This window comes from Protopterus annectens, chromosome 9.part0, assembly GCF_019279795.1.
Source record: "Protopterus annectens isolate FY-2018-M chromosome 9.part0, PAN1.0, whole genome shotgun sequence".
Classification (NCBI taxonomy): Eukaryota; Metazoa; Chordata; order Ceratodontiformes; family Protopteridae; genus Protopterus; species Protopterus annectens.
In genome coordinates this window covers 1,196,311,904-1,196,324,946 of record NC_056743.1, presented here as the reverse complement: position 1 = coordinate 1,196,324,946, position 13,043 = coordinate 1,196,311,904, and the positions used below count along the sequence as shown (strand labels likewise).

At 42.3% G+C, this 13,043-nt stretch overlaps 1 protein-coding gene across 1 annotated transcript in view; it reads left to right on the top strand.

The window, feature by feature from the left end:
• SMTNL1 (smoothelin like 1) overlaps nucleotides 1-469 on the top strand; it is a 394,205-nt gene extending 393,736 nt beyond the window's left edge. Inside the window, exon 8 of the mRNA XM_044084113.1 lies at nucleotides 231-469. Coding sequence (XP_043940048.1) covers nucleotides 231-270 — 40 coding nt within the window. The 3' untranslated portion in view covers nucleotides 271-469. The remainder of the gene's footprint in view (nucleotides 1-230) is intronic.
• Nucleotides 470-13,043: the final 12,574 nt, after the last annotated feature.

Sequence of the window (13,043 nt, the reverse complement as noted above, 5' to 3'; positions counted from 1 at the left end):
GGACAGGTAAGAGGTTTTTTTGAAGATATAAAGAAATACATAGGCATTTACAGTAAAGGAAACTTTCAAATAAGGCAAAAAAGATTTTTTTGCAAGAAAAGAATGCAGTAAGTGAAAATGTTGACAGCAGCAAAAATTAAAGAACTCTAAAAAAATTAAGATTTAATATATGGACATAATGACATTTAGCAGTATAAAAGGTACACTGAACAGATAATTTTGTTTTGCAGAAATACCCAGGTGGATGCTTGTTTGTGTTACATCACTTGAAACAAAAATATACAAAGACTAAGCCACAGACTTTCTCTGTATTGTTTCTGGAGTAGAATTCATTCATCAGTTGACATGTAAGCGAAACTATGATAGACATTGCTGAAGAAAGGTCTTGGCAAAGAATAAGTGCATGTAATAGCCATACTGTATACAACAACATAGCTGTGAGTTAAAAATAACAATAAAGAACACCTGACAGAGCAATTTAATGTTGGCAATTATGTCACACAAGCCTGTGTCTAAGTAAGCTGGCTAGATCATTTTTTTTATGATAAAGAAAGCAGCGATTGGCCAAAAACTGGAACCACAAAGTATTCAGCAATAGAATATGCTGATGATCTGGGTATCTTAGTAGCTTCATTAGAGACTTTAATACCAAAAAAGAAAATCACCAGAGAGTGTAGAAGTCAGTAAAATAAACAGCACAAACACCCTGGCCAGGGTGTTTGCACTGTTCATTAGACACTTTAAGAAAACAGATTGCATAAGTGGAATGTTTCACGCAGCTGCATAATTTAAATGTTAGTAAACCAAAGTTGCTGTTATACAATGTTAGAAAGTGAGAACATATTACAATGAAAGACAATCCTGAGACAGAGTCAACACAAACTTATTTTTCCATACATGTTTTCCAGCTTCAAACAACTGACTGGCTAGCCCGTTACAAATATACAGAAACTAAAATAAAAAATACATTATTGCCTATTCTGAGTGGAATGAATGCTTGGTGAAATGGCCATGATACCCCTACTTAACTGCCCGTGGGAAAAATATTCTCATTGACAGCATATGGTGTAGATGTTTGGTAGCACAAAAAACACAGGACGTTTATTAAAACCAGAATATAAAGTAATGAGAAAGACAACAGGTCATATGCATCAGGCAGCTGATGGCCCAAATGGAGAAGGTACTTGACACACAAGCACCATTGCCAAAGCAGTCCATTACAAGATTCCTTATTAGAGGGGTGAACTGCTTGGCTCTACTCAGAACTCTCTTTCTTCAAGGCAGTAGCTACAATAATGGAGTCAGCTGCAGTAGTCTTACTCCAATGCTCTTAGTCCTTAGGAGGCTAGAGAACCTTCACCTGGACTTAGGTGCAACCACATCTAGTTCTTGACAGGTGGACTGCATGATTAGTGACACCATGGGTCTGCAGGGGGAAATACCTAAAAGGTGGATGGGGCAGAGCAGAAAACTTCCTGCAATATCTACTCTTCAGCTACCATCTCCTCTTTCACATCAGTTCTAGGATCTCCCTAACCTTGGGGTCATTGGGAGGAGAATACTATACAAGTCTTCCCTCTATATCAGTATTAAGGGTGAATGATTCATTTTGGGAGTGAGATGGCTCACATTTACAAAGCCATCTTTCTGGGAACATTCAGAGGAACTTTGTGCAAATGTACAGAATATGAATCAGACTTGGATACCTTTGCTCTATACAGGTGGTGGCTCTCAGTCTTGCGTCCATCTGGGGACAAGATGATGAGGCTTAGGCAACTGATTAAAGAGCACTGAGGCTTAGAGCAGATAACTCTCAACTCTGATATGGGGCCTATCAAGTAACCCTCTGTCCCCATCCTCAACTATAGTAATGAACTTTGGGTAGTAACCAAGAGGATGAGATCCCAGATAGACAACATAAAAAGGTACCCTGGCTCACTCTATGAGACAGTAATCAGCTTGGCAATCCAGGAAGACTTTGGAGTACAGCAACTTTTCCACCAATTTCAGGATGCTGCAAGGATGCCTTTTGTATGAAGTGCACCAGGCACAGACCACAGGCCCAAGACACAGTGCAAGGATATCTCTTAGCTTGTTTGGGAATGCTAGGGACTCCTAAAGGATGAGTTGGAGCCTGTTTGTGGGGTAGGGAAGTATAATCTGCCCTTCTCAGCCTGCTTCCACCAACACCCTCTCCAAGGCAGGCATATAGAAAGGGAATGGATGTTGCTGTAGCTTTATCCATGCCCTTGTCATTTGACTACCTACATCTGTCTGAAAGCAAAAGTAAAACCTGACAGAACCTCTGCACCTTCCCTCCACTGACAATACTTTATCAATTATACAGACCTGAATAGACATGATGATGGCATTTAGAGTTTTCTAATGCATCTGTGAAAAATTGGCATGTTTAGTGCAGATAAGCTACATTTCAAATGCAGACTGAAGTAATCCATGATGAACATTGACTCGTCACGATATGAAGAGAGCCTTTATGGAGCTCTCGGACTGTGTGTCACAGGCTGGTATGTACCTAGCATTGAGTAGCATTCTACCTTCACTAAGGATGAGATATAGCAATTTTTTTGGCTGACAAATTCACCTCCAACTTTACCTCCCTCTCACCCCTGGCCGCCACCCAGGAAATACCATCTAACATAACCCTTCCAGCTATCAGTAGGGAGCAGGTCTTAGATGCACTATCTAAGGCCAAGAACACAACTTCAATGGGCCCCAATGATATTTCAGGATGCTCCTAAATAGCCTGAAATATGACCTGTCAGGGTACCTGCAATCACTATTCAACCATATCCTTCTGCACAAGCTTCATACCAAGTGAATCAAATACTACAGAAGTCATACCTCTACACAACGGCAGACCATCAATGGATCCGGGAGCTAATTAGTCTGACTACTGTCATATGCAAAGCCATGAAATGAATTATCATGGAAATGATTAATAATTACATAGGAAACCTTCAGGCACTGGACCCAACCAAGTCTGGTTTTGTCAAAGGTAGATCATGCCTACTGAACCTGGTGCATGTTTTTGAGAAAGTCACTAAGAAATGGATGAGGAAAAATGGTGCAAACTGCCTACCTTGATCTAGCTAAGGCATTTGATATAATACCCCACTCAGGCATTACAGACAAACTCATGGAATTAGGCATACACCCCTATGCAACTAGCTGGATATTCAGCTGGCTCACAGATAGGACCCAGGAAGTTAGAATTGGAAAGACCACTTCCACAAACAGGCCAGTCTTGATTGGAGTCTCCCAAGGTTCTGTGTTGGGTCCATTCCTCTTTGGCGTCTGTTTTTCAGAAGTCGGGGCCAATGTCAAGGGCCTCTGGCTTACCAAGCTTTTTAATCCCAAGAAATGTATAATAGTACCATGTGGGAAGTCAGCCACCCAGGGACACTGCTTCACTGATAAAACATCCAGAAAAGTAGACACAATAGTCAGGGATTTGAGGACTCATGTAGACAGTAACCTGGCTTTCGACTAACATGTGCCTAAGTTAGTAAGAAGATCATTCTATGGCACTCAACTTATAAGTAAGGGCATAGCATCTATGTCCAGAGAAGTCATCGTGCTACTATACTCAGCCCTAATCAGACCCATCATTTAGTATAACACCCACTTTGGTATGCACCTGACCAGGCACATGCAAAAAACTGAAACATTCACAGAGTTTCCTCCCAAAAAGAACACAAGGCATAAACACAAAGTCCTATGCAGATCACCTCAAAGTCCTGTCTCTACACTCTGTTTACTATACACTGCTGAAAGGCGATTTATGCCTGGTATACAAGGCATTCTTGGATCCCACTCTGATGCACCTTCTGCATATCCAATGAAAAGCACCAAAACTACTAGATCTAAGGATTTAAATTTTGCTTGTGACTAAATAGGACAACTTGGAGGGATGGGTATGTATCTCAGAGAATCCCAATTCTCTGCAATCAGCTTCCAATCCACGTGAAGCAGAGTTCCCTTCCCTAACCTTTTTCAGGCACAAGGTGGAACAGTGGATGAAAATTTGGAAATTCACAACTGGTCTGACGCCTATGTCCCTGATGGACAAAGGCAGCTGTTAAATCATGCTCTAACATACACTCCTTAATATGTAGTGAATAATAACTTTTGGGATACATTTGGGTTGCATGGCTAGGCTTATAAAAGCCTCAGTAGCCATTAGCCTAGCACATATCTATGAACCTATGAGTAAGTGGGACATCTGGAAGGTTCCTCACAAAAAGAATACAGGACATTAACAGCATGTCCCACATGGATCACCTCAAAGTCCTATCCCTATACTCTGCCTCTTACAAGCTGTTGAGGGGTGATCTATGTCTGGTATACAAGGAATCCCAGGATCCCGCTCTGATGGACCTCTTGCATATCCACAAAAAAAATAGCATCAAATGTACATGATTCATAAACTTAAACCTTACTTGCAACATAAGTAGGACATGTTGGAGGGACAGGTATGTGTCTCAGAAAATATTCCTTCTATGGAGTAGGCTTCTTAACCATGTGAATCAGAGTTCTTCACTGACCCTATTCAAGCATAAACTAGAGCAGTGGATGGAAAAATCAGAAATTTCCTCTGGTTAGTCATCTATGTCTTTAATGGATAGAGGCAACCTGCAAATGTTTGACCACACAAGCCTTAGTCTACACATACCCCTAAAATTAACCTCTACTGCACCAAACGTGTTAGATACATTTGGGATGCATGGCTGGGCTTAAAAAGGCTATTTTGGTCATTAGCATAGCATATATCTATGAACCTATGACTCAGTCTCTATTACAATACTAATTAATGAACTACACATTCCATTCCTTTTGATAATGGAATACAATTTTGCAGAGCAGACATAACAACCACAGAAAAATCTAGAGTATTCAGACAGTAATGGTATAAATTAAAATTATATACTTACCATAACGATAGATCTGTGTTGCCTGTCTCATTCTGGTTCAACCTCTTCTTCTTCTTTCAGCTGCTCCTGTTAGGGGTCGCCACAGCGGATCAAATGTTTCCATTTTTTCCTGTCCTCTGCATCTTGCTCCTTGCACTGTCACACCAACCACCTGCATGTCCTCTCTCACCACATCCATAAACCTTATCTTAGGCCTTCCTCTTTTCATGTTACCTGGCAGCTTCATCCTTAGCATCTTTTTCCCAATATACTCTGCATCCCTCCTCAGCACATGTCCAAACCAACGTAATCTTGCCTCTCTGGCTTTGTCTCCAAACCTTCCAACCTGGGTTGACCCTCTAATATACTTATTCCTAGTCCTGTTCATCCTCGTCACACCCAGTGCAAATCTTAACATCTTCAACTCTGCCACGTCAAGCTCTAACTCCTGCCTTTTTGTCAATGCCACTGTCTCCAACCCATATAACATAGCTGGTCTCACTATCCTATTGTAGACCTTCCCTATCACTCTTAATGGTACTCGTCTGGTTCAACCTACGGGGTTATAAATCCATTTTGGATCTGGCACCAGCCAATTCTACAAGACTTCAGCTCACCAGGCACCACTTCTCCTACCCACAATTCTTTTCTCCTTAGAGGATATCTCAGATTGCGTTTGCCCCTTCTTTATCTAGCAGCGATGTAATACACCCACATAAAGAAGGAGGATGAAGGACTCCAAGAAAAGGAAGCAATAAACCTGTCCTACTCAGTCATCCTGTGATGAGAGACTCACCATAGATGCAGGGGCAGGAGGGAGGGAAGGTTGAACCAGATGGAGACAAACCAAGAGGCTCTGCTGTTATGTTAAATACATAACTTTCATATCTGATGCTGTCTTCTCCTTCTGAGAGTCCCCAGTCACATAATATGCCTGGCAGGATCTAAGGAAGGATATTACACAATGTGGTATAGCCAAATGAAGCCCTGGACCTAGACTGAATGTCCAGCTTGTAGTGAGATACAAAGGTGTGAGAACCCACTTAAGTTGTTGCTGCACACACATCATCTAAGAACACTCTAGAGAAAAAGGCCATAGAAGTGGCCATGGCTTTAGTAGAGTGACTTCAAGGATTACCATGCAGTCTTGCCTCTCAAGGTATAAAAAAAAAGAAATGCAGTCTGACAGTCACTTGGATAATGTAACTTTAGAAACTGGTCTACCCAATTTAGATTTGGAAAAGGAAACAAACAACTGATTGGACTTTTAAAAGAATTTGTCCCATCCAAGTAAAATCTCAATTGTCTGTGCATATCCAAACCATGCAACAAGTATTCTCCTTTGTTAGAAAAGTCAGTTAAAAATACAGAGTGGTGAAGAGACCAATTCAAGTTACTCTCAGTAGCCACCTTAGGAAGAAAAGAAGGGTCTGTGTGAAGGGAAACCCTATCTTTGTGGAACACCAGTTATGAAGGAATAGCTAACATCGGCTGAAGTAACAGCCACCAGGAAAAAAATCTTCCAAGAAAAAAAACTTTAGATATAAAGTAGCAGAAGGCCGAAAGGGAGGGCTTGCAATACAAAGGGTAATTCCCATGGGGGACAGGGTTCCAAATGGGAGGGCACAAAAGAAAAGTACCTTTGAGAAATGCTTTGGAAATTTTTAGTGAAGTCAAGGGGACATTATCCATGTCAACATGATAATTAGATATGGCTTACAACTGCACCTTAATGGTAGAATAATTAGAGCCACCTTTAAACAAATCTTTGAGAAAATCTAAGGCAATCTCTAAAGGAGTGGAAAAGGGATCAAACCCCTGTGAATCCATCCAAACACAAAGTGCTTCCATTTATTTGCGTACACTTTCCTAGAAGACAGCTTCTGGGGAGAGGACAAAATATGCACAAGGCTGTGTGTCAGTCTGGGATTTCTGTTCATGGGGACTAGAAAAATAATGTGGTTCATTTGTGGAACTGAAGACTGGGTGGATCCAGACCCACTGGATGAGAAATGTGATTCAGAGTGGGATCCAGTACCCAACCTGGGTATCTCAGAAGAGGCCACAGAAAGGGAACCACACCTGTCGAGACCAAAAGGGACTGATGAGGATCACTGTCACTTTGCAATGGGCTGCCTTCTGAAGAAACCTGTTTATCAGGGGGACTGGAGGAAATCCATACAGGAGACCCTGGGGCCAAGCATACAAAAGAGCATCTCCTGGTGACTGCCCATGAGGAGGAACTAAGGCATAATAACTGTTGAAATTGCTGTTGGAAGGTGAAGCAAAGAGGTTGCTATACGGTGTGCCCCAGCACTGAAAAATCTGCTACTCTTGGATTTGAAGACCAATCATGAGGCAGAAGAATATTCCTGCTCAGTAGCTGGACCTTCCCTGGATGTGCGTTGCAAACAGAAACTGTTGAGATAAGACCACACATTGCCATACCCTCGTGGCCTCTCAATGTAGAAGATATGAACATGTCTCCCCCTGTTTGTTCAGTTACCAAATGATGTCCATCTGAATTAAGATTCAGGTTCACCCAGGTTGTCCCAGTATACCTAACCCTTACCCTAACAGCTCTCCTCTAGAAACTGCCTTTACACTCAAACTCTGTTTCATTGACTCCATTAATAAACTAACCCAGAACAGTCATGCTTCCAATCTCTCTATTCCTTTCTCTCCCTTAGATCATAAATCTAATTTTCACTCAAACATATGCCTACTGCCTCCATAAAATAATTGCTAAACAAACTGAAGCCCTGCTGTCCTTCAGCAGATAATCTTCAACCAGTCTTCCTAAAGCTATTCACTAGCTCTATAACCTACCCCATCTCTATGCTTATCAACAGATCTATCCAAGAATCTACAGTCCCCTCTAACTGGAAACAATTTGATACTATACCAATTCACAAAGGAGGCCACTCAACTGACCTCTCAAACTACAGGTCCATAGCCATCCTGTTCCCTCTTTTGAAAATACTCGAAAAATGTTTACACAAACAGCTGCTTCTTCTACAAGAAAACCTATTCACTCCTACCCAACATGGCTTCTTCCATAATTATAGTACTACCTCTGCTCTAATCTCCTTCACTTATACTATCTCTCAAGCCAGAGACAATAAACTAGTATCCTGCCTATTCCTAGACCTTTCCAAAGCCTTTGACACCTTCTCTCACCCAAGCTTTTCACTAAAATGTGTGATCTTGGTCTCTCCAATCCAACACTCAAATGGTTTTCAAGTTATCTTACCAACAGACAGAATTCCATTAAGTGGCTATCTTCCTTCTCACACTTCCTCCCTGTTAATACTGGCTCAAATAAGTAGCTCAAGGTTCCATTCTTGGACCTCTGCTATTTAACATCTTCACTAACTGTCTTCATACTGCCTGTTATCAGTCCTCCCTTATACAATACACGGATGACTCCACTTTCATCTGCACTTCTGATAATCTCCCTCGCCTCCACACTTTAACCCAAAACTTATTCAACTCTGTTGAAAAGTGGCTAACTGACAGTCAACTTGTACTCAGTCCTAAGAAAGCTAAACTTCTCTTATTTCTCCCAAAATCACTCTCTCATCAAAAATCTTCTTTCACTGTCTCATCCCTTGACAACACGGTAATAAGCGTAGAAACACAAACCAAGCTCTTGGATGTTATAACTGACGATCAACTAAAATTTCATCTACATTTTCAATACTGCATAAAAAAACTCATCAAAACTAGGCTTACTCTATAGAAATAAAAAATTCCTCACTAAGGCCTATCTACTACCCAGTCTACTTTATGCCTCTGTAATCTTAACCCACTTACAGTCCTCTCTAATAACTAAACTTGAACTCTCTTATAATAAAATTGCTAGGTTCTCAGCTAATCAACACTGATCACACTATTGCCTTGCTCTCAAATCCCTACACTGGCTCAAACTCCCACACCAGCTCCTCTAAGCTCAACTGCTCCTTATTCACTCCATTATTAACAAACCTACCTCCTGCCCGGCCATCTCATTCCTCACCTCCTTCTATACATCCAATTGTTCTCTCCGCAGCTCAGACCAGTTCCTCTTGGAAATCTATATGCCCAAAAGAATAATTGGACAACAACTATATAGCTACTGTGTTGCCTTGGCCTGAAACGTCTTCTAACCATGATAACTATATCTAATACCCTCAACTAAAAGAGACTACTGAACTCATGGCTCTACTCCTGCCAAAACCCAACCTAACTCTCTCATCCCCTGTATGCTCTCATCACTACTCACTGTTCACCTGATAATTAGCCTTTTGGACTACCCCTCTTACAGTCCCTTATCTTTCTTCCTAATGCACTGCCTTACTCTATTTCCAGTCATCCTTCACCTCATGTGCCTACCACTTTCGCACCTTCTGCTAATACATGAAGCTAATTAGTGGTTCCTTTGTATTCCTCTGATTCTTCTAACACATATGCCCTTTATATTTACATTCCTTCCTTGTACATTGGCAAATACTCCTGCTGTTCTCTTATCGGATTTCTATTCCTCCTATATACCTACTTCCTCAACTCTTTGCTTAGTAGTATCTTATTTCATAGTTTCTATACTTCAGGGCTTGCAGAATGCTTTATTTTTGTACTGTATTTTGATATTTTTATATATTCTATAGTTACTAATGTGTTTCTTTTATACCCATATACTTTATTGCTTGCAGATTGATCTATTTTGTATTGTATTTGAGACTTTTTTATTCTATATATCTATAGTTAGTTCTGTAGTTGGCATCTGTCATATATTTGAGTTTTTTTTTCTACTCTGTGCTACGTCTGCTTTAATAATTGACCTATATGGAGCTTTTCTCCCTGGCCTATGCTGAAAAAGGGCACGTGCTCAGTCAGACATACCCAGTTAACAAATGTCAAAATAAAAAAAAATAAATAAATAGATCACATTGCCTGGGAGGACATCCTGAAAGGCCTGCAATGCAAGGAGGATAGCCGTCATCTCCACCGATGTGAACATTAGCTTCTGCAGAAGACCAGGTCCCATGAACCATCCTCCCTTCAAAATGACCCCCTCCCACCCAAGAAAGGAACTGTCCATGGTGACTATGGTCAATAAATAGGGAGAAACAAGCCGTCTCATGTAGGTCAACAAAGGTGACTCCAATCACTGCTGAATCTGATTGTGAGAAACCTTTGTCAGCATTAAGGGAAAGTCCATTGGATGAGTCAAATAGGAATACTGTACTGCAAGAGTCTATTACAGAGCCATTATGTGATACCTCGCTAAGGGGATCAACCCTACAGAAGCTGCCATGTGGCCCAAAAGTTTCAGAACTGCATGCACTAGTGGTTTTGCATAAGAAAGCAAGGAAATTGCCTGAGATTGAAGGCTGATTACTATGGGACTCTGGAGTTTAGCAATTTGGGAAACAGTATCCAAGTAGCAGACTATGAATTCCAGTGTGTCTGGACAGGGTGCAGGCCTGACTTTTGATAACTGATGGTTATCCCCAAATGATTGCAAAACTGGAGTAAGGTATCCTGGTCATGATTAGAGACATTCTTATGGAAGCAGTGAGGAGCCAATTGTCCAGGTAAAGAAAGACCTGTAATCTCTGCAGCCAGAGCCATGGACTTGGTGAACACCCAGGGGCAGGGTTGAGACTGAATGCAGGTGTCGCTTTCATGTTGGTACACAAATAAACGAGTCTTCATGGGTTCTGTTTAAGCAGCTTTATTCTATACAAACACACCCCTATAGAGGCTTATTGACTATGACTTAAGTAACTTATATACAAACTAACTACTGTGATCATACATGCTCACTGTCTGGCTGCTTCTGCAAAATGGCACTAGGGATTGCATGTGTCTGGAATTTATACATACACACAGCCTCACATGCTTATTAAAGTCATAGCACACACTTTACACTCTGATCTACAGTGGAGCACTGAACTGATAATGACTGGCTCTCAGACAGAAGTGTAGGAACCTCCTGGATCATCTCTCTATCTTGATATAATGGTAAGCATCTTTGAGGTCTATCAAGCACATCCAATCACCCCTCCTCAGCAGAGGTAGAATGGACTGCACATGATCATCCAGAATTTGGTCTGTTTTATGAAGGGGTTTAGTTTGCTAAAATCCAAAATTGGTCTAAGGTCATTGTTTTTCCTTGTCACCAAAAAGAACCTTGAGTAGACCCTGGATCCTCAGTCTGGCGGGACCTCTTGGAAGACTCAATTTGCCAGCAACTTCAGAATCTCTACCACTGCCTGCAGTATCTGAAGGGGTGGAACATCTGGGAGATGTTTATGACTGAAACTTGGCATTTCTAAAAATGGAAAAAGGCCTTTGGATATGACTCTTAATGCCCATGTGCCTGAGGTGATGATCTCCCAAACTTCTAGATGAAGAGCCAAGTGACCCCTGACTGCATTCAGACCAGATGGTCAGACAATCCCTCAGGATTGCAGAAAGGGCCTTCTGGAGAGCGCACTGCGAAAATCCTGGTTCAGCAGCCCATCCCTGTCCCAAGGGCAATGTCCATTGTGGTTACCTCCCTTGTTGTAGGGAGAACCTTCAGAAGGAGCATCCTGGAAAGATTGCTGTGACTTCCTAAAAAAGAGATGTTTCCCCCTTCTGATTCTGTCAAAAGGTTTGCTGAGGGTAGCAAAATGTACTCTGATTGTAGACAGCATCTTCCCATTTTGCTTGCTCCTAGTCAGTGTCTTTAATCTTCAACCCAAATAAAGAGGAACCATCAAATGAGGCACTGATAAAGGACACCTTGAAGCAGTTGTGAAATTGCACAACCTCATCTGAGCGTGGCAACACATATTAATGCTAGTGCCAGCAGCTTATGACACTCCATTGGTTGCATTAGAGATGTGCCTCATGGAGACATTGGCAACAGACTTGAGAGTGGACAACTGAGTCTCCAGAGTCTTCTGAACCTCTGGAGACTGTTCTGTCTTAATATTCTTAGACACTTCAGCAAATAAATTGCACTGAAGCCTTGTGGGGGGTATTTCAGTGCCTTTAAAGCAAATGTTGCTGAGGCATAAGAGCACTTCCCTGAACAGTCCAAAGCCTAAGATTCTCTATTTGGGGGATAAACAGAGGAACTCTCCTCTGAAATGTTTCTCTTTGTGGCAGCTGCCCCAGACCCTCACTCCAGTGAGACTGATCCTTGTGTGGAGATAGGATTTTGTTGGGCTTCTTGGGAATCAGCTCCACCACATCAAGTTCCTCCTACATCCTCTGCGACACCAGATTAATGAGTACAGAGGGGGAAACACCCAGATCATGGATGGGCCCACTCAGAAGGCCTCCAGAAATAATGACTCAAATAGAAGGGGCTTTGGTGGTCCAGCTCCATGCTGGTGAAGAAGTTCCAAAAGATTGCTGAAGGAGGCATCATCATGCAGGGACTTATGGGACTGCTCTCCTTTACTAGAGGTGTTCTCAGTGATGGACTTCTTATGGGAGTTCAGGTGCTTCCTTTTGAACCACCTCTTGACAAACAATTCCCGCTCTAGACAATCTGGAGGGGAAAGAGAAGAGGAAGGGGCTCCAGCAAGGGAGGCAGACTTAAGACTAACAGGTGTGGGCTGTCCCAGAGTAGTCTGATGGCTGGTTGCAGGTGCAGATGAGCGTGAGGAAGGGGCACGTGCTGTGGCAGACTGACCCATCTCCTTCCCAGACAACATCCTCTCAACTGCAAAGGTGGAAGCAGAAGTCAGCCACCTGGAGCATACAGTCTCAGAATCTGAAGAAGCCAGAGTAGTGCCAGAACCTGGTGAAAGACACTCCCACCCTGACATTGAGACTGGGGCCAACCTGTTGACAGCAGATACCCCAAAGCCAGGATAATTGAACCTGACCTAAGATAGCTGCCTCCACACATTGTTTCTAAGGTCTCTGGGGTCCAGCACAGAGTTGAGAAGACCATGGTGGGGGGTCAGAGCCAAAAGCAGCCATGCTGTCTGATCCAACCTTGAGGGTGGAAACACAGCTGGGCCTGAAAACCTCGGATCCATGGGGCCTATGGGAGGAGACCACAGTGACAGAGCTGAGGTTCTGTGGAGACAGCATGGACCCAAATGAATAAGGCCTACTTTCAGCTGC